Source organism: Vombatus ursinus, unplaced genomic scaffold (assembly GCF_900497805.2).
Source record: "Vombatus ursinus unplaced genomic scaffold, bare-nosed wombat genome assembly UNPS02014793.1, whole genome shotgun sequence".
Classification (NCBI taxonomy): Eukaryota; Metazoa; Chordata; class Mammalia; order Diprotodontia; family Vombatidae; genus Vombatus; species Vombatus ursinus.
The window spans coordinates 1655392-1681953 of NW_020954571.1; the positions used below are offsets into that span (position 1 = coordinate 1655392).

General features: G+C 42.8%; 2 protein-coding genes across 8 annotated transcripts in view; both read right to left on the reverse strand.

The window, feature by feature from the left end:
* Positions 1-6012: 6012 nt before the first annotated feature.
* On the reverse strand, positions 6013-11072 carry DNLZ (DNL-type zinc finger). The gene is made up of 3 exons (XM_027869564.1): positions 10815-11072; positions 8746-8885; positions 6013-6778 (listed from the first exon to the last, which is right to left on the reverse strand). Exons 1-3 carry the CDS (start codon positions 11055-11057, stop codon positions 6610-6612), a joined length of 552 nt encoding a protein of 183 aa, XP_027725365.1. The 5' UTR covers positions 11058-11072; the 3' UTR covers positions 6013-6609.
* Positions 11073-18491: 7419 nt separating this feature from the next.
* CARD9 (caspase recruitment domain family member 9) overlaps positions 18492-26562 on the reverse strand; it is a 35736-nt gene continuing 27665 nt past the window's right edge. For 3 of the 7 annotated variants that reach the window (XM_027869499.1, XM_027869500.1, XM_027869498.1), the window contains 4 exons: positions 25679-25727; positions 20559-20632; positions 19481-19557; positions 18492-19214 (listed from right to left, as the gene is read on the reverse strand). In XM_027869499.1, coding sequence (XP_027725300.1) covers positions 19115-19214; positions 19481-19557; positions 20559-20632; positions 25679-25727 — 300 coding nt within the window. In that variant the 3' untranslated portion in view covers positions 18492-19114. Of the gene's footprint in view, positions 19215-19480; positions 19558-20558; positions 20633-25678; positions 25728-26562 lie in introns of those variants that run through there. The other 4 variants (XM_027869503.1, XM_027869504.1, XM_027869502.1 and 1 more) reach the window with 3 other exon arrangements.

Sequence of the window (26562 nt, forward strand, 5' to 3'; positions counted from 1 at the left end):
CCCTGCAAGGTAGGGGTTATTATTATCCCCATTTTATAGATGAGAAAACTAAGGCTGAGAGAGCTTAAGTGTCACCCAGGATCATGAAGCTATTAAATATCTGAGGCAGGATTTAAACTCAAATTTTCCTGAAGCCAAGTCCAACATTCTATCTACTGCACCACCTAGCTGCCTACTTAATATATGTTGTATCTATCTATAATTATCAAAATTCACATTTATGTAACAATAATGAGATTAGATTAAAAGCACTTTACATATATTATCCCATTTGATCCTCATATAGCCTTTCAAAGTAGGTAATGCAAGTATTTTTACCCCCTACTTTACTGATGATGAAATTAAGGCCTAGAAAAGTCAAACAATCTGCCAAAGATCTCTGCGCTCTTAAGTGGCAGAGCAAGTGTCTGTCCCAATTCTGGGGCTCTTGTTACGGCACATTGCCTTCTTGCTTTAAGAGCTAATTTAATTTAACAAATGTTTATTAAGTATCTATTAAGTGAAATGGTCTGTGTTCAGAACTGAGGGTCAGAGAGGGCAGAAACAAAATACAAAACTCTGACCTCAGAGGGATCATTGTCTAGCCCAGAAATCATGTTTGCACACAAAAAGTATAGTACAAGGCACAATTCAAGGTCGAAATGAGTGACAGGGATAGGAAAATCTTACAGAAGTTCAGAAGAGGCTCCCACTTGTCAAAGGTCCAAAGGGAGAGAGTCTGGGCTGGCTGGCTCTGTACAATCTAACCCCAACCTAAAATTTCTGCGTCTACTAGGCTTCGCCTTCACTGAAGGAGAGGTAGCTCTTTAGCTATAGCCAGGTCTTCAATTAAGTTTAAAAAATATTTATTAAGCATCTACTATGTCCCAGGCACTGGGGATACAAAGTAAAAGACCAAAGAGTCCCTGCCCTCAAGGAGTTTACATTCTCCTCACAGAAGGGCACATACACAAATAAGTAAATACAAAGTAACTCCAAGAGGGAGACAGCACTAACAGTTCCAAAGATCAAGAAAGGCTTCGATAGGAGGGAACAGGTGAGCAGAGCCTTGAAGGAAGGATGCTGAGAGGAAAACGTGAGGGGGAATTGCACCCAAGGTGAAGAACTGAATTAGAGCGACCCCGGGAGGAATCGTGGGCTTGCACTTTCTCTAGTACGTGCTCCATGGACTCTCTGCCACGTAGGCATGGGAGACATCCTGTGGAGCTATTCAATTCAATATGCATATGTTTAGTACCTGCCATGAACCTGCCCTCAAAGAGCTTATAGTCCATTTATATTTGACTGTGGCTGTGATGTAAGTAGAGCCATAACTAGGAATTGCAGCTCGGGCCTCTCTCTCCAGTTCACCTCAAACCCTCACAGGTGTATTTGTTCCTTGCATCTTCCCATTCCCAGTTTGCTTCATTTGAATGAAAAAGTTTTTATCAAGAACTTACTGTGTACTAACCACCAGGCTAAGGACTGTATATATAAATAGAAAAGTGAGATAGTAACTGATCTCAGGGAGTTCATACCCCAATTGAGGTATGAGTGCCAGAAAACTTGGGAGCATTGAATGAATATTGTAGTGAGGAAACCAAGGATTGATCTCAGAGATCCTGGCCCCTTGTTAACCCCAGAGTAGGACCAGAAGCGTTGATTCTTCCTACTGACCAAGTAGCCACAGGGAGTTGGATTTGCTGGCATTTCCTCAAGCTCTCTGGTTACCCACCCCTAAAATTCTAGATCCTCCTCAAAAACAAAAGCTTTCCTAAATCGTTGGCTCCTGTTGGAGCCTTCCATGATCATTCAGTTTTGAGATCTCAGCTATGTGGGGTAACTCAAGACACAAGGTTCTGAAGATTACCTTGTCACCTTAGTACTGACTAGACAACTAAAACAGAACAGCCCAAGTCTAAAATAAATGGGTTCAGGCTTAGTATCACTTAAAAAAATAGAGACATTGTCTCCCTTCTCACCCAAGTGGTATGAGCAGCTATGGTGCTTTCCATCCCGGTAACCATAGGTCATCTCCTGGTATTTTAAGGAACATATTGTTGTTCGGTCATTTCAGTCACATCCAACTCTGTGACCCCATTTGGGGTTTTCTTGGCAAAGATACTGGAGCAGTTTGCCATTTTTTTTTCCTCCAGTTGATTAAGGCAAACAGAGGTTAAGTGACTTGCCCCCTCCCAATCCCATGATCCTAAGACTCAATAACTAGATCGACAAGGAGGGCATGGAACCAAGTAAAGGATTAAGAGTGAGGTCATGTCCAGACTCCAGATCCTAAAGTCCAGAATAAGGTTGTTGAGGCAAAGTCAATAGGCAAGCTTGTTATTCCACTCCAACTATCTTCCTGCCAAGCACCCTTTAGCTGCTGTTTTACCCTGAGACACAGAGACCATACCCTGTAATTGATAGCTCAAACAGAAATTAGAAAGCATTAATGAGACTATTGTGGGAGAAATATCTCCTCTCTGAGTTCATACGGTGTGTAACTGCTGCCAAAATATATTTACTACCATGCAGAAATGATAGAGACAAAAACCTAGGTTTTATTATGTTCAAGCATAGGTTTAGCCCTCAGAGAAAACCTAAACAATCAATAGGATTCAGACAAGGTCTCTTACAGGCAAAATTATGCCATTGACAGAGGAATAATTTGTCTACATATTGCAGTCTTGTACATTCCTTTTAGGCCATAAAATCTAAAGAAAAAATAAATTCATAATAGCATACTTCCTTCAGTGTCATAAAAGTTGAACAAACAGTTAAGCAGAGTCATAATCTCACACATCCCCTAAGGAAACACACTTTATTAAACAAACCCTATGGGTAAACTAAGTTAGGTTACAGATTAAACTACATTTAGAGGGGTCACAAATAGGTTGACTGAAGAGAAAGATTTACATGTGGCCAAGGAGTCAGAGATAGCTGAGATTCTTCTCCAGGCTTTTTAACTAAGGAATGTTGAAGGCTTTAAGTACATTTTCACACCCCACGAGACAGGTTTTGGGTCAACTCAACAACCTTTCAATTAGGAGAAATGGCCTTGACCTTCCCTTAACATTATTATTCCATGAGTCAGGTTTTGGTCAGGCAAGGTTAATATTAACAGAAGACAGATTATTAGTTAAACAAAATTTGCAGGAGGAATGGCCCAGAGTCCCAAATAATAAAAGGAAATACAGAGACACTAATCCCCAGAATTAATAAACGAATTTGCTTTCCTCATTAGACAATTGGCCTAATTTGCTTCTTTTTCTTTCTTTCCTTTTTTTTTTTTTTTTAAAATAGGGGATGGAGGCTTGGAACTCTTACCTGAAGTTATGCTGTCTCAACTGGTGAGTTCTCACAAAGCCAACTCTATCTAGGCAGCCACAGACCACAGACAATACTTCATTCCACCAACCTTCTGGCTATCCTGCCATTCACATTATGCCTTTGCCCCCTTTACATCTCTTGATCAGAGAAGAGTAGTAAAATTAACACTATTCACTGCTTCTGGAAAGGGTTTGTAATAGCTTTCTCTATGGCTCCGCTATCCCTGTGACTTCCCAGAACAAAACACCCTTCCTGGCCACCATTCACCCTATATCTGTTGTCTCTCCCACCAGAATGGAAACTCCTTGAAGGGAAGGGCTATTCATCTTTTTTATTTGTATCCCTAATATTCAGCATGGTGCCTGCCTTAATAAATGCTTTTTTCATTCACGATTCAAAGTAACATGCCCCATCCAACCTCTTTTACCTCATCTAGAGGAGTCTATTTCTGGATCTATCAACTTGGGAAAGACAAGACCTTTAGAAAACAGCTAGAAGGAATAAACAATATTGAATTTTAAGTCAGAAGTCCTGGGTTCAAATCACATCTCTGCTATGTGACCTGCATGACCTTGGGCAAACCATTTTACTTATCTGGGCCTCAATTTTTCATCTGTACAATTAAAAGGTTGAACTAGATGATCTCTGACGTGCGCCTATAAACATGAGGTTGGCAGTTGATGACATAGGAATTGCTCAGCTTCAGGAAGAAAAGAGCAAAGGACATGATAATAGACTTCCTACCCCCACTACCCCAAACCTCCCATCTGGCTAAAGGTTACCATCGAGGGAAATAATAGCTAGTTGTTCACCAAGGGAAGGACAGGGGGGTAATAGATACCAAGTACAACTCCCCCCAAAACACACAGAGAACAATGGAGAACCATTATTCTGCCTCCCACCCGTGGCACTACACCTCCCTCCCCCAGGCCTATTCCCGGGCAAGAATAATTGCCTAGGCATTCTGGGACCACTGTGTTTATTTAAATTGCTAATTCTCCAGCTCAGTGACTTCAGTAGAGTGAAAATCTGTAGGAGAGTGCTCTCGGTAATTAATGCTGAAGGGCACACGTCCCAGGGCACTTGTGGAAATAAATACATTTTCAGCATCTTGTAAAGCCAGGGAGACAGAGATGCATTCAAGAAGATGGTTTACTTACATAGTCTAGCAGAAAGAGTACTGGACTAGCCCTGGATTGGAAGTTAGATCTGGGTTTGAGCCCAGGCTCTGCTATTTATTGGGTGACCCTGGGGGAGTCACTTTACCCTTCTAAATGTGTCTCCTCATCTATGGAAAAGGGATACCGACCCTTGCCTTGCTCACTTCATAGGGTCTTTATGAGGATCAAATGACACAAAAGTGTCTAAAATACCTTTTGATTGTAAAGTGTGATAATCACATGTAAGTTGCAAATGGAGTTTCCTAAAGCAAGATATGGCTGCATCTTGAGTGGGAAAACAGGGAGCCAGCCCTGTGTCATGTGGAGAGCACTGCCCTGGGACACACAGCCCCTCAACCCAGGAGCATGGCACAGTTAATATTAGACTTGAGGGAGGAAAAACGCCAACAAAATCCTGTCTGAAGCTCACTACCAGCATGACCACCAGAAGGACAACCTCCCTGAGTCTGCTTCCAAATTCATGTTGATGTTCCCATCTGGTCAAGCTACTTTGTTGTTCAGACTCAATTTCCTCATTTGTAAACAATGGCTCACATTTATATGGCATTATACAGTTTGCAAAGCACTTCTAATCCAGTGTCCCAAAACTCGTAGTTCAGTTTCAAGCTTTAATATGCTTAAAATTTACATGTAAGCTTTAATAAGTGTAAAACTGGGACAGCTAAATGGTACAGTGAATAGTGTACCAGCCCTGATCAGGAAGCCCTAAATTCAAATCTGGCCTCAGATACGTACTTGCTGCATGACACTGGGCAAGTCACTTAACCCTGTTTGCCTCAGTTTCCGCCATCTACAAAATGAGCTGGAGAAGGAAATGGCAATCCACTATCTTTGCCAAGAAAACTACAAAAAGGTTCATGAAAAGTCAGACATGACTGAAAAACAATTAAAAAAGTGCAAAACTTCAGTAAGACTTTGGGGACACCCCTGTAGATGGTCTCCTTTGATCCTCACAACTTCACTAACTGATTAGGAGGCCAGTGCATCAAAATGCTTTATCATTATTGTCATTCTGCTACTACTTCCAGCATCTTTAGTAGGGATAGCCCCATAGTAGATGGTACCTTTGAGCTGTGTGGTTGGAAACATTCATTCCCTGGTTGGCCGGCCATCCCTGGGATGAAGAAGAACCTCTTCACATCTTCACATCTGGCCTGGGCCAGTCCTTGGATGCCTCCTGGCACCTCCATGCCACAAAGCAGCTCTGAACAAAATTATATAGTGGATGACTACTCCACGGCACTCCAAGCCTTACCATCTGCCTTGCCCTTATGGCTTGTAAATCTCTAGGACTTACATGGTAATTTGACTTGCTGATATAACCTAAGGGTCTTTAGGCCTTGCCATGGGCCCCAGTACAGCTCCCTCGGGACTTCTTCCCATCCCTGCACCTGAGTTTTCTTTTAGGTATGGTCTCTCCAAATTAGAATGTCTGATGAGGTCTCACTTTGAGAATGAGAATTGGGGGTCAACTTTTTCTGTTCCTATCCCCAGCACTAGCACTGGGCCTCACACACAATAAGCACTTAATAAAGGCTTATTTATTTTTGGTAGATGATAACAATGAACGAGGATACTTGTTAAACCAAATCCCTGGCTTAACTGGTGGAAACAGGTAATGCAAGAAATAAAAAAGGGGACAGAGAAGTTTTAAACAAAATCACTCAGACTGAGACCTCAGCTCCCTCTGGATGTGTGACCACTACACACACACTAACCTCCCATTGCCTGAAATACAGGGGTCAGGCCAGACCGCCTCCCACCCACACAGCCACTTTTGGCAAGCTGCTATTTCCTGAACTATACAAATGTATCACAACATTATTCTGATTATTGTGAAGAAGGCATATGTCTATGACTTGAGTACCCTGGGGCCCATACAGGCCAGTGTGGAGGGTACCCAAGGCCTAAGAATATTCCCAGAGTTCTGATTTTTCTCAGAGTTCTAATACCTGAATCCAAATGGCTTATGAAATCTCAAAACTGACACTGTACACTGAAATTTGAAGGTGATTAATTTTTGTTTATAAAAACAAAGGCAACACCAAGCAAAGATCGCTTTCTTTTCCAGCATAAAATAAAATGGAGAAAATGGAAAAAAGCCAACATTTCCTCTGAATCAGGTTGGGTCCTTTCTTGTGGCATCTGTAGGGTCTGAGACACTATCCCCCTCGGAGGGCGAAGCAGATTTTGGTCCATCCTCAGCCTCTGAAACAATTTCAAGAATCTCCTCACCCGTCACATGCCTCACCTTCTCTCCTCGAGCTGCCAGGATTTCTTCAATGTTCCTAAAGGCAAAATACCCCAACGTGAGGCTGTGGTTGTCAGCTTTCCTTCATGGTCAACTAGAATTACACATGAAATCTGCACCTGAAGATTGAAGCTTCAGCTACTAGCTGCAAATGCATCACCCTATTCCTGCTGACTCTCTAGAAGGCAGTAACTGCCAGGTCTCTGCCTGCTTTGCCACCTCTCTCTCTCCAAGAGTGCACAAATACAGGAAGTGCTAAAAGGGTTTTTGTTAAATGAACAAGCAAATCAAATTAACACCCTGAATGCCTGGATCTGCAAACAGGGAGCCATGTAGTACCAGAAGGAAGAGAAGATGGAAGTATTTAATCACTCTTTCCTAAGCTCAGGGCTAGCCCTGAGCAAAATTTTCAAATAGGGAAAGTTAATTTCATATTCTCCTACATCTCTTCCCGCACACCTCTCTCACTAACTAGGGAACCTTCTATCCAGGCTCCTGGGCCCTTGGTGTGCCCATGAAGCCTTAAGCATGCAGGTTTACCATCTCAAAATAGGATTAACTTGAGCAAAGGCAAAGAGCTCCAAATTCCAAAACACCTTTTTAGGCCGCTTGATGGCACAGTGGATAGGGTGCTGGACCAGCAGTCAGGAAGACCTGAGTTCAAATCCAGCCTCGGACACTTACTAGCTTTGTGACCCTGTCAAGTTACTTAACCGCTATCCGCCTCAGTTTCTTCAATTGTAAAAATGGGGATAATAATAGCACCTACCTCCCAGGGATGATAAGGGACAACAGGCACTTTATCAATGCTTTGTTCTCTACCTCCCCACCTCTACTTCCCTTAATCAAAAACAGTCATTCCTTAAGTGGAGCTGTCAAAAATAAGTGCCTAGAGAAAACCTAGCTGCCTGAACTAATTCTCACTAAAGTATAACTTACTGACATCCTCTTAAATCTCAAAAGGCAGGACATTCATTTTTTAACATGATGCTCATTGAACCAAATCATCTGTAGTTGTCGGCTTTCCAGGAAGCTTAACAAAGGAAGTGAAAAACTCGGGGGAGGTGGCAGGCAGAGGCACAACACTCTCAGGGAGAGGGGCCACCCCACAGGAAAGCAGCCATGCCAGGAATCCGCCCCTCGTGTGAGCAGGTCTACCAATAAGTTCCGGCTTTTCACAATGCCAATCAGTGGAAGGAGCCCTGGCATGGAGTCCGTCCTGGCAGTGACAGCTGTCTGGACCTACAACACATCTTCTGGGTGGTTGGATAGTGAGGGTCCTCTGTATGGCCAACTGCAGAATAACAAGATAGCTTTTTTTCTTTTAAAGAAAAACTTTGATATTTTATTTTTTTTCCAATTACATTTTTAAAAATTCTTTAAAAAAATTTTTTTGAGTTCCAAATTCTCTCCTTTACTCTCTTCCCAGCCCCTCATTGAGAAGGCAAGAAATCTGAAATAGGAATAACAAGTTATCTTAATTTTTTTTTTCTTATAATGATTTTAATTGGTTTCTGAGTATTTCAAATGGTATAGGTGTTACTGTGGGGGAAATAAACAAAGTTCACACTCCATTTGGGGAAGACAGCATACTAGAGTGGGTGTCAGGAGACCCAGGTTCCAGCCAGAACTGCCATTTACCAGCTGTTTAACTGTGGCCAAGTCACTTGACTTTTCTAGTCAAGCCTCAGTTTTCTTTAAAATGGGGATAATACTTGCACTGCCTACCTCTCATGATTACTATGAAGAAAACACTTGGTAACCCTTTAAAAGGTTAAAGAAATGGCAATTATTATCATTATTAAGTGCATCTGTTTTTAACACAAACATGAATGTTTTGCTATCAGAATTCTGGCTACTGATGAGTCTGTGAATCAGGATTCCATGTGACAAGCTTCCTCCTGAAAAACCAAAAAGAACTCATTTCTGGATTATCACTGGGACTGATTCCAACACTTATACCCAAAGGGACTTAATCGATTTTCATGAAAACTGAACACTCACTTCTTCCCATCCAGGTCTGAAAACCAGCCCAGGTTGTCAGCAATGACATGATGGTTCTGACAGCTGGGACATGTCACAATCACCACGCCATTATGGTAGGCAAGCTTGGAGATCCTTTTAGTTGACCTCATCCAACAGACCTGAGGGAGAGAGCAGCACTGTCAACCGGTCACCATCACTAACTCCCACTACATATCCCCACAACATTCTGCCCCTGAAACAGCATGGCCTCAGCCCGATTACCCTCTACGGGGAGAACTATGCACTAAGAGAGAGGGGGCATGATGTAGTCAGTGGAAACAATACTGGACTTGGTGTTGAGACCTGGATTCTAATCTGGTGCTGCTGTTGTGTGACCCTGGGAAAATTTCCTTGCTGAAACTGAGCTTCAATTTCCTCACCTGTAAAATGGGTATAATACTTACACTACCTCCCTCTGGGGTTGTGATGAAAGTGCTATGTAAAATGTAAAGGACTAGATAAATTCAAACAGTTTTATTATTATTACTTCTCCTTTGGATGCCTTGGTCAGGGTGCTTCCAAAATTCACCTAATGCTTTATGAGCATCCTAGGTCAACAAAGACCTCCTTATACTTACCCATATCCCTCCTGCCCAGTGCTGTCTCACCTCACCCCTAATCTTCCCATCTCTGTCTTGCAGGCCAGTCACACAGCCTGTCCCTGCTCTTCCACCATTAGTCATGACAAATAATAGTAACACCTCACATTTACAGTGCTTTTAAAGTTTACAAAGACTCCCCCCACACCCACCCAGTAACCTGGTAGGTAGATGGTACAAGTACTGTTTCCATTCTACAGATGGGTAAACTAAAAATCAGAGGGAAGAAGAGGCTTGCCCACCTCCACCTGTGCCGTGGACCCCACTAACTGTTCCACATCCTTAGCCCCATTACTCACTCTTACTTTCTTCCTAATACCCATTCTTATTGTGCTTCCACTACTAATAATAGCTAATATTTATATTATGTGCCAAGCATTGTGCTAAGTGTTCCAAGGAGGGAAAGAGTCCCATTCCTTCCCTCTTATTCACCTTTCATCCCTCAATCCCGTGTGCCCCGAGCTACACCTTCCCGTATATTCAAGTCAAATCAAATAAGCATTTATTAAGCACCTATTATATGCCAAGCACTGTGCCAAACTATTTCCCCAAATCTCTCAGTCCCACTTCTCTGCTTCCTCTTATCTCCCGGCCCTCTTATTCAGCCATGGGCCTGCCCCACAAGCCCCAATCTCTACATCCCCTGGTCCTGTAGGTCTTCTTCCCCCCACTTAAAGACCTATACCTCTCTTCCCTTCCCCTAGACCAAAGGACTTTGATACCTTTAAAGCGATAGAAATGAGGGTTATCACTGAGCCTTTTTCCCTGAGCCCTTAGCCCAAGTCTTCCCTTCCCTAGAGGCAGCTAGATGGTGCAGTGGAGTCGGGAAGACCTGAGTTCAGATCCAACCTCAGACCCTTATTAGTTGTGTGACCCTAGGCAAGTCATTTAAACTTGTTTGCCTCAATTTCCTCATCTGTAAAATGGGGATAACAATAGCATCTACCTTCCAGGGTTGTTGTGAGAATGAGATAATAATTGTCAAACACTTAGTACAATACCTGGCACATAGTGACATAGAAATGTTAGCTACTATTATTAACAGAACGAAATGGAAATGCCCTAAGCCTAGGTCGGCGGCTCTCCTACTGCGGCGCGGGAATCCTGGAAGGTCACAGCTATTTCCCTAATACTCCTACGGCGCTTTGGAGGCCATCGCGGCAGAGCGCGCAGACAGAGGCCCAGGCCAGGCTCTCGGAGGCTGCTCCGGCTCGGCGGGGGCGGGGGCGCAGCAGCTCCGGGCCCCGCCCCCTCGGCGGCGGCGGCGGGGAGGGGGGGTCTTCGGGGAGGAGGGGGGTTCGTCAGTTTCACGCCCGCACCGCTTCCGCTCCGCTGTCCACGAGGTTCGAACGCCCCGCGGCCTAACGTTCCGCGCCCCGCCCCACTCAGGTTCCAGAAACCGCCCCCCTCCACAAACCTAGCCTCCGCCTCTGTAGGCCAGGGGCCCACCTTGCAGGTGTAGACCAGCTGGTAGTGAGAGGCCTGTACCCGGCCCAGCGCAGCGGCAGGCAGGGGCCCCGAGTCTGGCCCGGAACTCAGCGGGCGCCGCCAGCACCGCAGCCCGCCCGTCGGACCGGGCCACGGCTGCCTCTTCCCGATGCCGTCTCGGATGCATCCCTGACGAGAGCCAGAAGCAGTGCCAGGGACCGAGGCTCGCGCCAGCCGCCAGCCCCACGCCGCGGCCCGCTGCATACTTCCGCCTACTCCCGCATGGGCAGACGAAGCCGTGCCGCCGCCATCTTGGAGTTGGGCAACGCCGTCGCCTATGGCAACGCCAGCCTGGAGAGCTGACCTCCAGCTGCTCTGCCCCCTGCCGGCATGAGCGGCTCACTGCAGCGCCCTCCTGGGGCAAAGGGCCAGAAAGTCCAGCTCCAGTCTTCAAAGTTCTGGGCGTTCTAGTTTAAGGATACTGACAGCCTGGAAAATGTCCAGAGGACAGCAGCCAGGATGGAGAAGGGCTTTGAGTCCGTTGTCTTAAGAGGATTTGTTGAAGGAGAGTAGACTGCAGGGGAGTCAAACCTGGTAGCAGTCTTCATGCATTTGAAGGGCTGCCCTGTGGAGGACACAGACTTGTTTCTATCAAGCCCCAGAGGGCAGAGCCAGGAACTATGGGTAGAAGTTGCAAAGTGGCTAATTTCAGCTTGTTAGGAAAAACTTGCTAATACTTAAAACTGGCCAGAAGTAGAATGCGTTCCCTCCGGAGGTGGTGGGGTCCCCTCCCCCTTGGAATCAGAGGCTGGGTGATCACTTTGTCACATGTGTTATAGTGCAGATTTCTTTTATATATGGATTGGGCTAAATGGCTGATGAGATCAATCAAACGCTTCCATTCAAACTTTCCAATGCTGTGACAGGACCATAGACTAGAAAAGATCATAAGATGATAGCTTTAGAGCTGGGAGGGACCTCAGAGGCCAGCTATTCCAACCCTCTCCTTTTACAAATGAGGGAACTGAGGCTCAGGGAGGTAAGGTTACTTGCCCAAGGTCACACAGGTAGGAAGCATCAGAAATGAGACTTTGAACCCGGGTCCTCTAACTCCAGAGTCAGAGCTTATTTTGGTATACTCCACCACTTCTCTGTGCCTCAGTTTCCACATCTATAAAATGAGGTTGCACTAGACGCTCCTAGGGTCCCTTACAGCTCTAGAGCGTATCGTCTTTCCAGCTTGCTTCCCATAGCTCTCTTGTGACCAGCATTCATGAGACAGTTTGTGACAGGGGTTATGACTTCCTCTTAGAGCTGGAAGCATTGGGATCTGCTCGAGAGGAGTAACAACTCTTGTTTTGATGGTTTTTAAGTGCCTACTCTGATCTAGACACAGCAGAAAAGATACACTGCTCAGTCATTGCCCTCGGAGCACCACACCTTGATCAAGAAGAAAAGTCCAACGAGGACCTCTCTGACCTATCATTTCCCTCCAGGTGACACAACACCCTCTGAAGTCTGAATCTCCAACACCCACCCAGGGAAGGCAGGTGTTTGGGATTTGTCCACTCTGCTGGCTTAACAACTGCAGATAGGGTGAGAGCATCATAGGATCATCGGAAGATCTAGGCTGTAGGAAGGCAACAATTCAGGTGCATATTATCAACCAAACAACAAGCATTTATAGCAAGCACCTACTATGTGCTAGGCACTTTGCTAGGCACTGGGGATACAAAGACAAAGTGAAAACAGTCTCTCCCCTCTAGGAGCATACAGTTAAGGCTGGAGAGACGTGTCCATATTTAGGTAAGATACAAAATTGATACAAGGGAATTTTGAGGGGAAGGCATTAGTAGTCAGGTGCATCAGGTAAGGCATCATGTAGAAGGTGGCAATTGAGCTAAGCCTTGAAGGAAGCCAACGATTCTGAGAGAAAAAGATGGAGAGGGAGTAGCTTCCCAGGTATGGAAGACAGCTGTGCAAAGAAAGGCATGGAACCAGGAGACAGTATCATAGGATGAGGAAGTAAGATGGCCTGTTCAACAAGAGTACAGTGTGAGGGGCAGCTAGGTGGTGCAGTACATAGAGCTCCAACCTTGGAATCAGGAGGACCTGAGTTCAAATCTAGCCTCAGACACTTGACACTTAGTAGCTGTGTGACCCTGGGCAAGTCACTTAACCCTGATTGCTTCACCAAAAAGCAAAAAAAGTGTGCACAAAGAAATAATCTTCAAAAAAGATGGCAAGGGAAACCATAACAAGGTTGTGGAGGGCTTTAAAGACCAAACAGAAGAGCTTAGGTTTGATCCTGGAGGTAACAGGGAACCTTGTACTCTTCCTTAACTATCTGGAAAATAAGCACTGGACATCAAGAAACTGAGTGCTGCAGGAGTCCCAGTGAAGCAGGACAGGACTTGACATGATGTGGTTCTGGGGTTAACAGCTGCTCATTCACAGAAGCCTTCCACTTGTTTCTTATTTGAAATAAGCATTTGTTAAGTTCTTTCAGGAGCTGGTTGAAAAGGTGCAGACATTTCTTCCATTAGGGCATAAGCCTGTCACATTCCTTCATTTTTTTTTTTTTTTGTAAGCATTCAAAGTACCTTTTCCCAAAGTGTTCAGGGTAAATGGATAAACAAAGTTGTGACCTGCTTTCTAGCCTCACCATTCCTCTGAAACCGTCCTTTCCAGTTACTAATGGTCTCAATAGTCAAATCTAAATGCTTTTTCTCAATTTTCTTTGTTCTTGACTGCTCTGCATCATTTCACTGTTGACCACCTTTCCTTCCTGCATTCTCCTCCCTCACTTCTTCTATCTGATGGACCACTTCTCCTCAGTCTCCTTTGCTGGATTGTCTTCTATATCTCACCTCTTAACTGTGTTTGTACCTCAGAGTTTTGTTCTGGGTTCTTCTCTTTCTCTATATTCTACCTCTTGATGACATCATCAGTTCCCATAAGTTTAATTAACCATTTCGACGCAAATGACTCCCAGACCTATACATCCATCCCTAGTCTGTCTCCTGAGCTCCAGCCCTACAATATCAACTAACTAACCACTGGACATTTTGAATTATAGATTTCTCAAATTTAACCTGTCCAAAACAGAATTCATTATCTTTCTCCAAAAGTTCACCTGTCTTCTGAACTTCTCTCCTTTTGTCAAGGGCATCACCATCTTTCCAGTTATACAAGTTTAGAAACTGGGAGTCATGCCTGACTCCTCACTCTTCCTCCCCCTACCCCATCCACTCACTTTCCATTCTCTCTGCACAGCATTTGTTGCATATGACACCTCTTCACTCACACAGCCACCACTTTAGTTAAGTCCTCAACACAAGGTCCAGTAGCCTCCTAACTGGTTTCCTTGCCTTGAGTCTCTTCCCCTGCTCACCTCCCCCTCTCACAATTCTTTCAAAACTTTGCTCATGTCATTTCCTACCAGAAGCCTTTCCTGATATGACACCTCCCTCCTCCCCCAAATGCTAATACCTCCCCCCCTCAAAAAATTAACTTGTATTTGTTTTGCATACACTTATTTGTATACAGGCAGGGACTGTTCAATTTCTATCTTTGCATCCCAGAACTTACTATAGTAAGAGCTTATTGATTATTAAAGGGTGGTCCTGAAAGCTGCTCATTTGTAAATGAAATGGTGCTGATTATAAAATTTCACAAACCAATACATATCTAAGTAGGAAGAGTTTATCACTGGGGAGCAGAGAGAAGAGCAGGATTTCAAGCCTGGCACGTTTATAAACAGATGCTCTGTCAGTGCCCGATGGCCTATTTCCATACATCAAGATCTTTTACTAATCATTCTCTTCTCCCTCTACACCATTTTATTTAGTGATCTCATCAGCTCCCAAGGATTTAATTAGCATCTCTATGCTGCTGATGCTCAGAACTACTTATCCTGCCCTAATCTCTCTCCTGAGCACCAGTCTCATATTTCTAATTGCCTATTGGGCATCTAGTTAGGTGGTTCAGTGAATAGAGCCCTAGGCCTGGAGTCAGGAAAGCTGAGTTCCAATGCGGCCTCAGACACTAGCTGTATGACTAGCAAGTCACTTAACCTCTGTTTACCTTATGTGGAGAAGGATATGACAAACCACTGGAGTGTCTTTACCAGGAAAATCCCATGGATGGTGTTGGTGTCCATGGAGTTATCAAGAGTTGGATGTGACTGAATGACTAAACAACAGCATTGGACATCTCAAAATGGATTACCTATAGACACCTGTCTACTCCAGGCCCAGCACTCTATCCACTGAGTCACCTATCTGCCTGTTGTATTTATTTTATACACAGATACCTGTAACTCCCCAGTAAAATGTAAGCTCTTTGAAAGTAAGCATAACCTCCTTTCTGTCTTTATATCCCCAGTACAATTACTTGTCTATCATAGATATTTAATAAGATTTGTAAATGGGATTCTTAATACTATAATTGTTTGAACCGGATTTATTATTGCATCATTTTAAGGAACTCTTGTGTAGAAACTGCCTTCTCTGATGCAGAATGGTGACATATCTTTAATTTAGACCATAGAGAATGCTTAGGGCTCTGAGAATGCCCTAGCTCAACTTACCCATGGTGACAGAGCTAGTATGTGTCAGAAGAAAGACTTGTACGAAGGTCTTCCTGCCATAAGGCTGGCCCTCCACCCCCTGAGCCAAGAGTTTTCCAACCTCGTTTTGTGTCATAGACCATAGTGAAACCTATGGACTCCTCAGAATAATGTCAATAATTCCAAAGGAAATTAATTTTATTGAAGTATACTTATCAAAATATTTTTTAAAGTTCACAAACTCCAGGTTAAGAACCTTTGCCTTAAGCTATGTATTACTGATGGTGATTACTGTAATTATGATTGTAATTATTATTATTACCCTAATAGCCTCTTCCTGTGCTTCTTTATGTTGTGGAGGTGATCCTGGGTTACACCAGGAAAGTACAAGCTCTGGAAAGTCCTCCCAAGGTGCAACGGCTGCTCATACACAGGTTGACCAAGAGGTGATGAATTTTATGGCCTCAGTAATTTATGGAACCATTTCCCAAGGCATGGAGGGGCTGGGATCCAAGGGAGAAAATGTCTTCACACCATATGTCCTATCCATCCGTTTCCCTTCGTGTACACTGCCAGTATCCAAATTCAGGCCCCCGTCACCTCTCAACTCTATTGTTATAGTGTTCTAATGGGTCTTTCTCCTTCCAGTTTATCCTCTTCCACAGAGCTGCCAATAGAATCCTCCTAAAGGATAATAAGTAGGACCATGTCACTCCCCCTGATTAAAAATCTTCAGTAGCTCCCTATTGCCTCTTTTTTTTGGTAAATTTTTTTTTTATTTTACACTTAAATACAAAGTGAGAAAAGAAAAAAATTGCCATATACACAGCAGACTGTAAGAGATGATTCAATATAAAACAATTTCCATTTCAAGAAAACCTATATAATAAATACTACACATTGTTTTCAAAGCTGTCCAGCTTTTCTTTGCTTCCTTGTTGGTTTTCCTTTGTCTTCTGCTGTGTACTTTTTCCTTTATTTTTCCCCCTTCCTCCTCCCCCCACCCTGAAGAATGCTACAATTAAGCATGAATCTATATACATATACATAGATATCTATAAACATAGACATATATGTACATAAATATACACATATATGTAAAACTGTACTGTGCTTATTTCTTTTTACTATGTTTCTCTGAAGGTGGATAGCATCTTCCTTCATAAGTCCAAGTCTTTCCATGTTTTCCTAAATCAACCAGGTCATCATTTCCTACACCACAACAATATTCCTTTTTGGATTCAAACAGCATCTTTCCTCATAGGATCTTTAAGGTTAATCTGGGTATCTATAATAATCAGAATGACTTGGTTGATCAAAGGTGTTCTTAAAACAATACTGCTGTTACTCTATACAGCGTTCCCTTGGTTCTGCTCGTTTTGCTCTTCCTTACTCCGTGGAGGTGTCTCCATGCTTTTCTAAAATCATTGAATTCATCATTTCTTAGAGCAGAGTAATATTCCATCATAAACATACACCACAATTTGTTTAACCATTTCCCAATTGATGGGCATCCCCACAATTTCCACTTCTTTGCCACCACAAAGAGAGCTGCTATAAATATTTTAGAACATGTGGGTTCTTTTCCATTTTCACTAATCTTCTTGGGAAACAGACATAATAGTTTTATGGCTGGGTCAAAGGGTAGAGGCAGTTTAACTCTTTGAGCATAATTCCATATCTCCAAAATGATTGGATCAGCTCACAGATCCACCAACAATGAATTAAGGTCCCAATTTTTCCACATCCCCTCCAACATCTGTCATTTTCCCCTTCTATCATTTTAGCCAATCTGATAGGTATAATATGATATCTCAAGGTTGTTTTAATTTGCATTCTTCCTCTTGCCTCTAAGATAGAATACAGAATCCTCAGTTTGGCATTTAAAGCCCTTCATACTCTGGCTTCTACCTATCATTGCATACTGCACAGCATCACACTTCCTGCTCCATGCTTTGGTATAAGCTAATCCGCATGCCTGAAATAAACTCTCTTCTTGTGACTCTTTGGCTTAGGAACCTTAACTTCTTAATAATAATAGCTAGCATCTAGATGGTATTTTGGTTTGCAAAGTACTTTACTTTTCTCATTTGATCCTCACAACTCTCTGAGGCAGATACTATTATCCCCATTTTACAAATGAGGAAACTGAGGCAAACAGGATTAAGTGACTTGCGCAGGGTCACAAACCTAATAAGTATCTGAGGCCAGATCTGAACTCGGGAAGATGAATTTTCCTGTCTCCAGGCCCAGCACTCTATCCACTTCACTATCTTATATTTAATTATCTGTGTATATATTGTATCTCCTCCATAGAATGTAAACTTCTCAAAAGCAGGAATTGTTTCATTTTTGGTTTTGTATCCCCAGCTTCCAGCACAGTCCCTGGCACAGAGTAGATGCTTAATAAATGTTTGTTGAATCAAATCAATGTAATGATAAATCTTTTGAAGTATTCAAGCAGTTCATTAAAAAACATAACTCACATGGATATAACATTTTAAGATTTAAAAAGCATTTTCCTCCCAATTATCCCATGAAGTAGGTAGTACACATATTATTACCCCCATTTTATAGATGAGGAAACAGTTTCAGACACATAAAATAATTTGCCTGGGATTACTTCCCTAATCTCTAGTGCCCACTCCCTACCCCTCAATTTATCCTGTATATCTCGTTTACACATCTTTGTTTGCATGTTGTCTCTTCTGGTAAACTGTAAGCTCTTTGAGGACAGGAACTGTTTTTTTTGCCTTTCTTTGTATCCCTATCGCTTAGCACCAAGTCTAACACATAGTAGGAATTAATTCTAGTTGACTGACTGATTAGTGTCACACAACCATTAAGAGTCAGAATTCAAACTCAGCTTTCTCCTGGCTCAAACTTTAGTGCACTTTCTATAGTCTCACAATTCCAATTATTATTATAAACAATTGATTTCCCTACAACCAGATAAGCAAAGAAATCAGTAGAGCACATCCAGATCTTTTTGCAAGCAAACCAGTAAAGTTGCAGTAAATTTTCAATTATCTGCTTTGTGATTATTAAGAAAATTAGTTATAACACTGTCCGTGGAAGACAGTTTGCTAGTTGCCCTTACTGTTCATTGCTTTTTTAGCACAAATCCATTTCCTTTTAATACATTTTTATTTTTTATTTTGACACAGCACATATGCCAACAAACAAACTCTGTATGTATATGAGCCCCAGATAATTGAGCAAAATGGCTTCAAAGGCTTACAAATCACTTTCTATGTCTTGCAGTTTTCTGTTTGTTAACATAAAGGGTGGCTGGTTGGCTCCTTCAGCTTTAATAATTTGGTACCATTGTTTTCCATCGGATTTGACCCGTTTTGTTGCTGTTTAATGTTGTCTTTATTCACACTGTTATTGTAATTGTTCTTTGCTTCTGTCTTCTTTATCCTATACTGCTTAAATAAGTCTTCTTGTCTTTCTCAGAATTCTTCATATCCGTCCTTCATTATGGCCACAAAATCATTTTAATGCCAATCTACGTTGATCTTAATTCAGATCTTAAAGCCTTGGGTTCAGCAATCCAAAATACATGACTTTCCTTCTGAATCTAAACCACACAGAGATGGTTTTGAGGCTTAAATGATGTTTTTGATCTTTGACATCCCTGTTCAATTCCATCCATATGAGTGATGGTAGATTGACTAGGCCTGTCAGAGAGGTTAAGTAAACTGGCTGGGGGGATTTAGGGCCTTGGGTTCAGCAGGCAAATATAGCCTTAGGAGCCCTCCGTATCTGTGTTGTCACTTCCTGTGGTGTTTTCCCAGTCTACTTCTCCCTGCCGGGTGCTATGGTGAACCTTTCTGTGCGCCCACTTCCTGTGAAAATGAGAAATGGGTACAAGAGTAAGAACACATCTCTGTGATTCATTGAGTCTGAACCACAAATAAAGGACTGATGGTAACTCAACTAGGGGCAAATTATAAGGTAATTTATAACCCAATCCCCTCAATTTACAGATAGGGAAACTGAGGCCCAGAAAGGCATAGTGATTTGCTCAAGGTTATACAGGTGGGAACTTGTTAGGAGCATTAAAAACCCAAATACATGGTACCCTTCTCGCTTTGAACCAGGTCAGTCTTACCTACGATAGTTCTCAAAGCTTTCTTTGATACGGCGCCGTTCCTTCTCTTGTGGATCCCCATTGCTCAGTCCACCTCCCTAGAAAGAAAAAAGAATAAGGTGGAAGGAAGTGCAAGTGAGGTGGGTCTGGGCTAAAAACTGGCACCATTTCAGTGTGTCATGAATGAGGATGATTTGGATTCCTTGTTGTTTCTTTTTTTCTTCCCATCTTCTAGTCCCTCTCCCATGGTCAGTCCTATAGTCTATTACTCCAGCCATGAATCTCTTGTTCAGCTCAGATGAGTTGGTCAGAGAAAGACCTCTGAAGGTTTTTTTTTTTAAACAAGCATTTATTAAGCACCTACTATGTGCCAGGTACTGTGCTAAGCACTTTACAAATACTATCTCATTTGATCTTCACAACAACCCTGGAAGGTAGGTGCTGTCATTATCCCCATTTTACAGATGTGAAAACAGGCAGAGACTTTCCCAGGGTCACACAGATAGTAAATGTGTAGATAGTAAGGCTGGATTTGAACTTAGATTTTCCTGACTCCAAGTCCAGAGCTCTATCCACTGAGCCACTCTACTCTATATAAATTTGAAGGAAGTGAAGGTTGTATTATTATCCTTAGTACATACTTAGGAAGTACTTCCCAGAGTGTGACCCTGTTCATTGGATCATATATTTAGAATTGGAAGGGGCCCTAGAAGCCATCTAGTCAGCCCCCTTATTTTGGGCAAATGACTTGCCCAGGTTCAATCAGATAGTGAGTAGTGGAGCTGGGATAAAAAACTCAGGCCCTTTGACTCCAAATCCAACTCTGCACTAAAGGAGCTTATAATCACAATCATAATTACACACGGGTACAAATGCAAACACAGATCACAAGCATGGACGGAAGTATTTCCAACATACGTCCGTAAAGACACCAAACTGCACACATCAACACACATACACACACACACACACACACAAAAGTATAATCCCACATGTATACTACTGTACACACAAGAATGACGTGTATGAGCTAAGATCTAGCCCAGGGGAAGCTTGCATTTAGTCTCGATCCGTCCTGGGGTCACTCAGTTTCTCTTACATTTTGGGCCAGAAAAAGCTTCTCCTTTGTGGTGGCGAAGGGCTGTTCTAGGAGCCTCTCCTTAGCTGGATGACCTGAAACATATAATTGGTCCCATACTCTCATTAGATCATGGGACCGGGCATGGAATCCAATAAGCCCACTCCACTCCCAGTCTCCTATCAGCAAGCCAGATAGAATATGATGATACTAACAATAGCAAAAATTTATGCAGTGCTTTAAAAATGTTACCTCATTTGATACTTATAAAACCCTTTGGGAATATGTATATTATTTCCATATTACAGATGAGCAAACTGAGCCTTAAAAGAGCACAAGTGATTTACCCAGGGTCAAGTGACTTAGTGTCTGAGGAAGGGTTTGAACTCAGGTCTTCCTGACTCCAAGTCCAGCACTCTATCCACCACACCACATAGGTTCCTCTATTCCCCAAAAGGGTCAAAGACAGAGGGAAAGGATCCCTGTGAATATCTGTAGCAGCACCTTTATTTTGTAATAGCAAAGAACTGGAATCAAGGTGGGGACAAAAAATGGATAAACTCTCCCTCCTCATCTCTACCTCCTGGCTTCTCTGGCTTCTTCCCAAATCCAGCTAAAATCCCATCTTCTACAAAAAGTCTTCCTAATTCCACTTAATAATAGTGCTTTCTTTCTACAGACTACCTCCAATTTATCTGGTTTATGTTTGCACATTGCCTCCTCCATTAGACTGTGAGTTCCTTGAGGGCAGGGACTGTCTTTTGCCTTTCTGCGTATCCCCAGGGCTTAGCATAGTGCCTACCATAGTAGGCATTTAATAAATGCTTGTTGACTGATAGACTGACATGAAGGGAATAGAATATTGCCATGCCAATATAAATGAGAGCAGCATTATGGGTAGAAAGCAACCCTTGGAGTCAGAAGAGACCTGGGTTTCAGTCCAGCTTCTGACACATAAAAGCTGTGGGACCAAAGGCTAGGCATGGCCTCTTTGTGCTCATGCAACTCTGTGAGACTCTCAGTCACCAAGCAGCTGCCAATCTGCAATGGTCAGAGAGAGTTTCCCCACTGGGAATTATTTATACCAATGGAATCACAGGTCTGGTTAAAAAAAAAAAAAGAAGAAGAAGAAAATGACAAATTCAGCAAGCTGTACTGAAGATATAAAATGAAATGTGTACATTTGCTGACATAGTCAACAGGTTGACTTGTCTTGCTTGACTTTATTTGTTACAAGGAAGGTTTCAGGAGGTGAGGAGTTAGTGGGAAGAGACAGATACACACAAAAAAAAGAAAATACTATCAATAACATTAAAAATAAAGAGAAAAATCAAAAAATCAAAAAATAAAACTATACAGAAGGAACAAACAGAAGTTCAGAAAGGGACACAAACAGTATAGTTTTATGACTACTTTGCTCAATTTAATCTGTCCTTTCTGACAATGAGCTAGGCACTGGATAGATTGCTGGGATGGGCTCAAAATCCCGAGTTCAAATCTAGCCTCAAACACTTACTAGTTGTGGGACCCTGGGCAAGTCACTTAATCTCTGTTTGCCTCAGCTTTTTCAATTGTAAAAATGGGGATAATGATAGCAACTACCCTTCAGGGTTGCTGTGAAGATCAGATAAGATATTCAGAAAGAGTGCTTAGCATAGTGCCTGGCATATAGCAAGTGCTAGGTAAATGTGTGGGTTTTTTTCTTTTTAAAATTATACAGCTCATTGCTTCACACACAATTCTCTTTTTTATTCTTTATATAATGGAATGTTTGTTGAAGGCTGTTATATTCATAATGAAAAAGAACTTTTTTTTTTTTTACAAAAGGGAAAAAAACCCAAAACATTGTGTCTGGCAAGATCCAAAAGCAAAAATATCCCCTTATTATCACACTCCCTGTAGTGGCTGTTCCAAATTTCTTTTTGACTAAGGTTCTCTCTACCATTGGTTCTTCCTACCCTTTCGATAGAATACCTCACCTCCTATTTTACTGAGAAAACAAGATCCATCCATCTTTCTCTTCTACTTCACACCTCAAAACCTTTCTACATTTTCCATTTCCTCTTCCTTTGTCCCAGTCTTTGAAGAGGTGACCCTCCTCCTTGTCAATGCCAACCTCTCTGTTTATGCCCTTGATTCTCTCTCTTCTCTCATCCAGAAGCTTACTGATTCAATCATTCCTTTTCTTTCTTTCTCTCATTTTCAACTTCTTTTTTTATTGGTTCTTTCCATGCTCCCTACAAACCCATGCCCATGTCTCCTTCATTCTTAAAAAACAAAACAAAACAAAACAAAAAACCTCATTCGACCCTGCCATCTTCTCAAGGCACTATATAAAATGATACTTTCTCCCTTCCATAATCAAACTCCAAGAAAAAAGTGATCTACACTTGTTACTTCCACCTCCTTACCTCCCACTCATGCCTTGCAATCTGACTATTGGCCCTACAATTCAACTGGACATTTATCTCTATCCAATCAAGTTTTGTAGGTTTTACCTCTATAACATCCATGGCACCCTTCCTCTCCTTTCCACTCACATGGCCATCACTCTGTAGTTCAGGACCTTACCACCTTTTGCCTGAGCTATTGAAACACTCTTTCTTTCAGCCTCTTCCTTTTTCTAATTCATCCCCTATACAGCTGCCAAAATATTTTAAGTCTGTGCATGTCTACTTTTTGCCCCAAGAGCTTCAATGGCTCCCAATTTCCTGTAGGACAAAATTCAGAGTCTTCATCTGTTCATTTGCAGACCTCCATGATCTGGCTCCAATTTGCCTTCCCTGACTTATTTCATTCTATTCCCCAAAATACTTTCTTCATTTCAGCCAAACTTGAATGCTAGCTATTCCGCTCTCTAGGCTGTTGTCCCCCATGCCTAGAATGCACTGAGTACCTCATCTCTGCCCCCAGAATCCCCAACTTCCCTCAAGGTTTAGCTCTGGCACCCTGGTAGTACCCACTCCCTCCTCAAATGGCTTTATCTTTACTTACCTCTTACAACTTGTTTCCTCCTCACCCCCAATCCCACCCACAGTGGAATAGGTGCTCTTTGAGGGCAAGGACCATTTCACTTTTCATCTTTGTATCCCCAACACCTAACATAGTCCCTTGCACATAGTAGGCATTTACTGAATGCTTGTTGAATTGAACTGAATTGGGTATAATTTAACCATCTTCAGACATTTTCTGATAACATTGGTCTCTTCCCTACTGGTTGCCATTTTTTTTTAGTAAAGATGTTAATAAATTTGTGTGTTTAGAGGAAGATGAACAAAGTGGTAAGGAAACTAGAGATTAACCAATCAACCAATTTAATAAACATATATTACACACCTATTATGTGCCAGGCAATCTTAGGCTCTGGATACAAAGATGAAAAAAAAAAACCCAAAAAACCAAAACAATCTCTGCCCTAAGGGAACTTATTTTCTATGGGAGGTGGATTCTATGACAATGTATACAAACAAAATAGACACAAATACAAATAATTTTGGAGGGCACTAGTAACTGGGAACATCGAGGAAGGCTTCATGTAGGAGGTGATACCTGAGCTGAGCTCTGAAGGGAACGAGGGATTTCAAGTAGAGGTGAGTTCATTTAAGTATAAGGGGTAGCTTGTGCAAAAACACCTGAAGATCATGCTGTCTGAGGACTGGTGGAGGGAATGGGGGCTGTTTTGCCCCAAGAAGACTTAGGAGGGGACATAATCACTGCTTCTAAGTATTAAAAGTCCATCATTTGGAAGAGCAATTAGACTTGTTCTCCTTGGCCCCAGAGAACAGAGCAAGGGACATCTGGCGGAACTTACAACATGATTACATTAAGCTAAATGTCAGGAAAAACGTTGTAACAACGAGAGCTGCCCTAAAGAGAAAGGGGCTTCTTCCAGTCTCCGGAGGTTCTCAAGTAAAAGGTTGGATGACCGCTTCCTGGGGAAGAGGCAGAGGTGGCAGGAACATCCAGATCTATAGGAGTGGGTTGAATTAGATGAGTCTCTGAGGTCCCATCCCACTGTGAGATCGTGATCATGTCCCCTCTTTCCTTAGGTCCCCTCATAGTATGCTTTCTCCTAGCAGGAGATCACCTTTTAGAAGGAGCTGCGCATGCTGGAAGGACTGAGAAGTCCATACCACAAGCTACCTTCCCTGGACCGTGGCCCCCGGGGCTCAGATCTGCAGCCTTCTCAGAGCCCTGCCAAACAAGAAGTCACCCTCAGAAGGGGTATTCCTCCAGGCCAAAGATGCTATTTCCTCCTGCCCTAGGACATACATCTCCCAGGCTACGCTGGTCAACTCTGTGCCTGCTTTCATTCTTCCTCAAACCCTCCTGCTCTGACCAGAATAGTCCAGCTATTGTAGGAAGAAGTAAAACTCAATTCCTTTCTGGTTCCCCTCCTGGACACAGCTGAGTAACAGCTGATCAGCCAGTTATCCTCCACATGGGCGTTTCTCTTTTTGACACCTTCACTCTGCATGGTGGGGGAAATGTGAATGGTTCCCCTTTTAACTCCTCTGTCTTTAGAAATCAGAGTCGATGTCACGCATGGACAGATATGTGAAATGGGGGAAACTGTTCACAGGCCTTTGCTACTTCCCCCCACCACCCACCCCCAGTTGCTGCCAAGATGGAAAGAATGTGTCAGAAATCATACTAAAAGTGAAAGTGACTGACAGTCATGACTTAGCAACTTCTCTCTCCTTGGGGTAATTAATTACAATTGAACCAGGCTTTCACTGTCTTAACCCAAAGAAGTGACTCTAATGGTAGTATTTTAGGCATCAGCGACAGGCTGATAGTGGGGTGAGAAGGAAGCCTAGGACCTCTCAGTTCATACCACATTACCAGTTCTACCTATATATAAGTCAGGCTCTCCCAGTCTCCCAAGGTGGTTGCTTAATCACATAGGACGGCCACAGGATTTAAGGTGAAAGAGACCTTAGACAGAGATCAGTTAGCCCAACTCTCTCATTTCACTCATTAAGGAAACCAGTCCCAGGGAGACTGAATTACTTGCCCAAAGACAAACAGGTAGTAGACATCAGAGTGGGATTTGAACACCCAGGTCCTCGGACTACAGAGTTAGCGCCCTTTCCACTGTACCACACTGCTGGGGAATTGAAGTGTAGAGGCGCGCTCACTTTTGTTGGAAAGCTGGGCATTCTCCTCCAGGTCCCTGGGAAGAGTTAACTTTGGGAAAAAGACAAATAGCCTAGTTTAGACTTCAATACTGGTCCTCACCCATAACCACTGAAACTGGGTTTCAATCATTTCCACCAACTTTGTCCCCTTTCAGACTCTCTCCAAGGTACACCTCCCACCAAATCTATTGATACATTTGAGACTCTCCAAAACGTGATGTAACAAGACCCCAGGAATGTGAAACAGGTATACCCAGAGGGAAGTGAGGGCCTGCTGGTCCTTCACTCCTCCTCTTATCTCATGTTCAATAGACCTTTTGGGACAGTGCTAAACTCCCTTTCTCCTCCCCTATTCCCGTCACCCTTGACATCCAATGGACCACCATGATAGAGAGTTTTTCTTTTTTTGTGCCTGTGACTGAACCATAACCTCTCTGAGTTATAAATCCAGCAGCTTGTCCCTTCTACATTTCTACCAGCCTGGCCCAACCTCTAAACTTCCCACTGGCTTAATACTTTCTCCTTTGAAAAGTGCTTTCTTTTCTTTTCTTTTCTTTTTTTTTTGGTGAGGCAATTGGGGTTAAGTGACATGCCCAGAGTCACACAGCTAGTGAGTGTTATGTGTCTGAGGCCGGATTTGAACTCAAGTCCTCCTGACTCCAGGGCCAGTGCTCTATCCACTGTGCCACCTAGCTGCCCCCTAAAAAGTGCTTTCTCACATGACTTTCCTCAATTCCCCCAACATCCCCAGGAGGCAAAGAGTACCAAAACTTAGAGATAATGGAGAGGGTTTTAGACTTGGAGCCAGCAGAGAACTGGGTTCTAATTCTGGTTTTGACATTTATAGTGGTGTCTTATAAACAACAGACCCTTAAATCTTTGTT

Bases quoted from the DNA above. Each gene is read 5' to 3' on its own strand.
- DNLZ (XM_027869564.1), bottom strand. From the start codon at position 11,057: ATGCAGCGGGCCGCGGCGTGGGGCTGGCGGCTGGCGCGAGCCTCGGTC. The intron at 8,886-10,814 runs GTGGGCCCCTGG...TCTCTCCCTCAG, and splicing joins AGCTGGTCTACACCTGCAAG to GTCTGTTGGATGAGGTCAAC. The intron at 6,779-8,745 runs GTGAGTGTTCAG...TTTTGCCTTTAG, and splicing joins TCAGACCTGGATGGGAAGAA to GAACATTGAAGAAATCCTGG.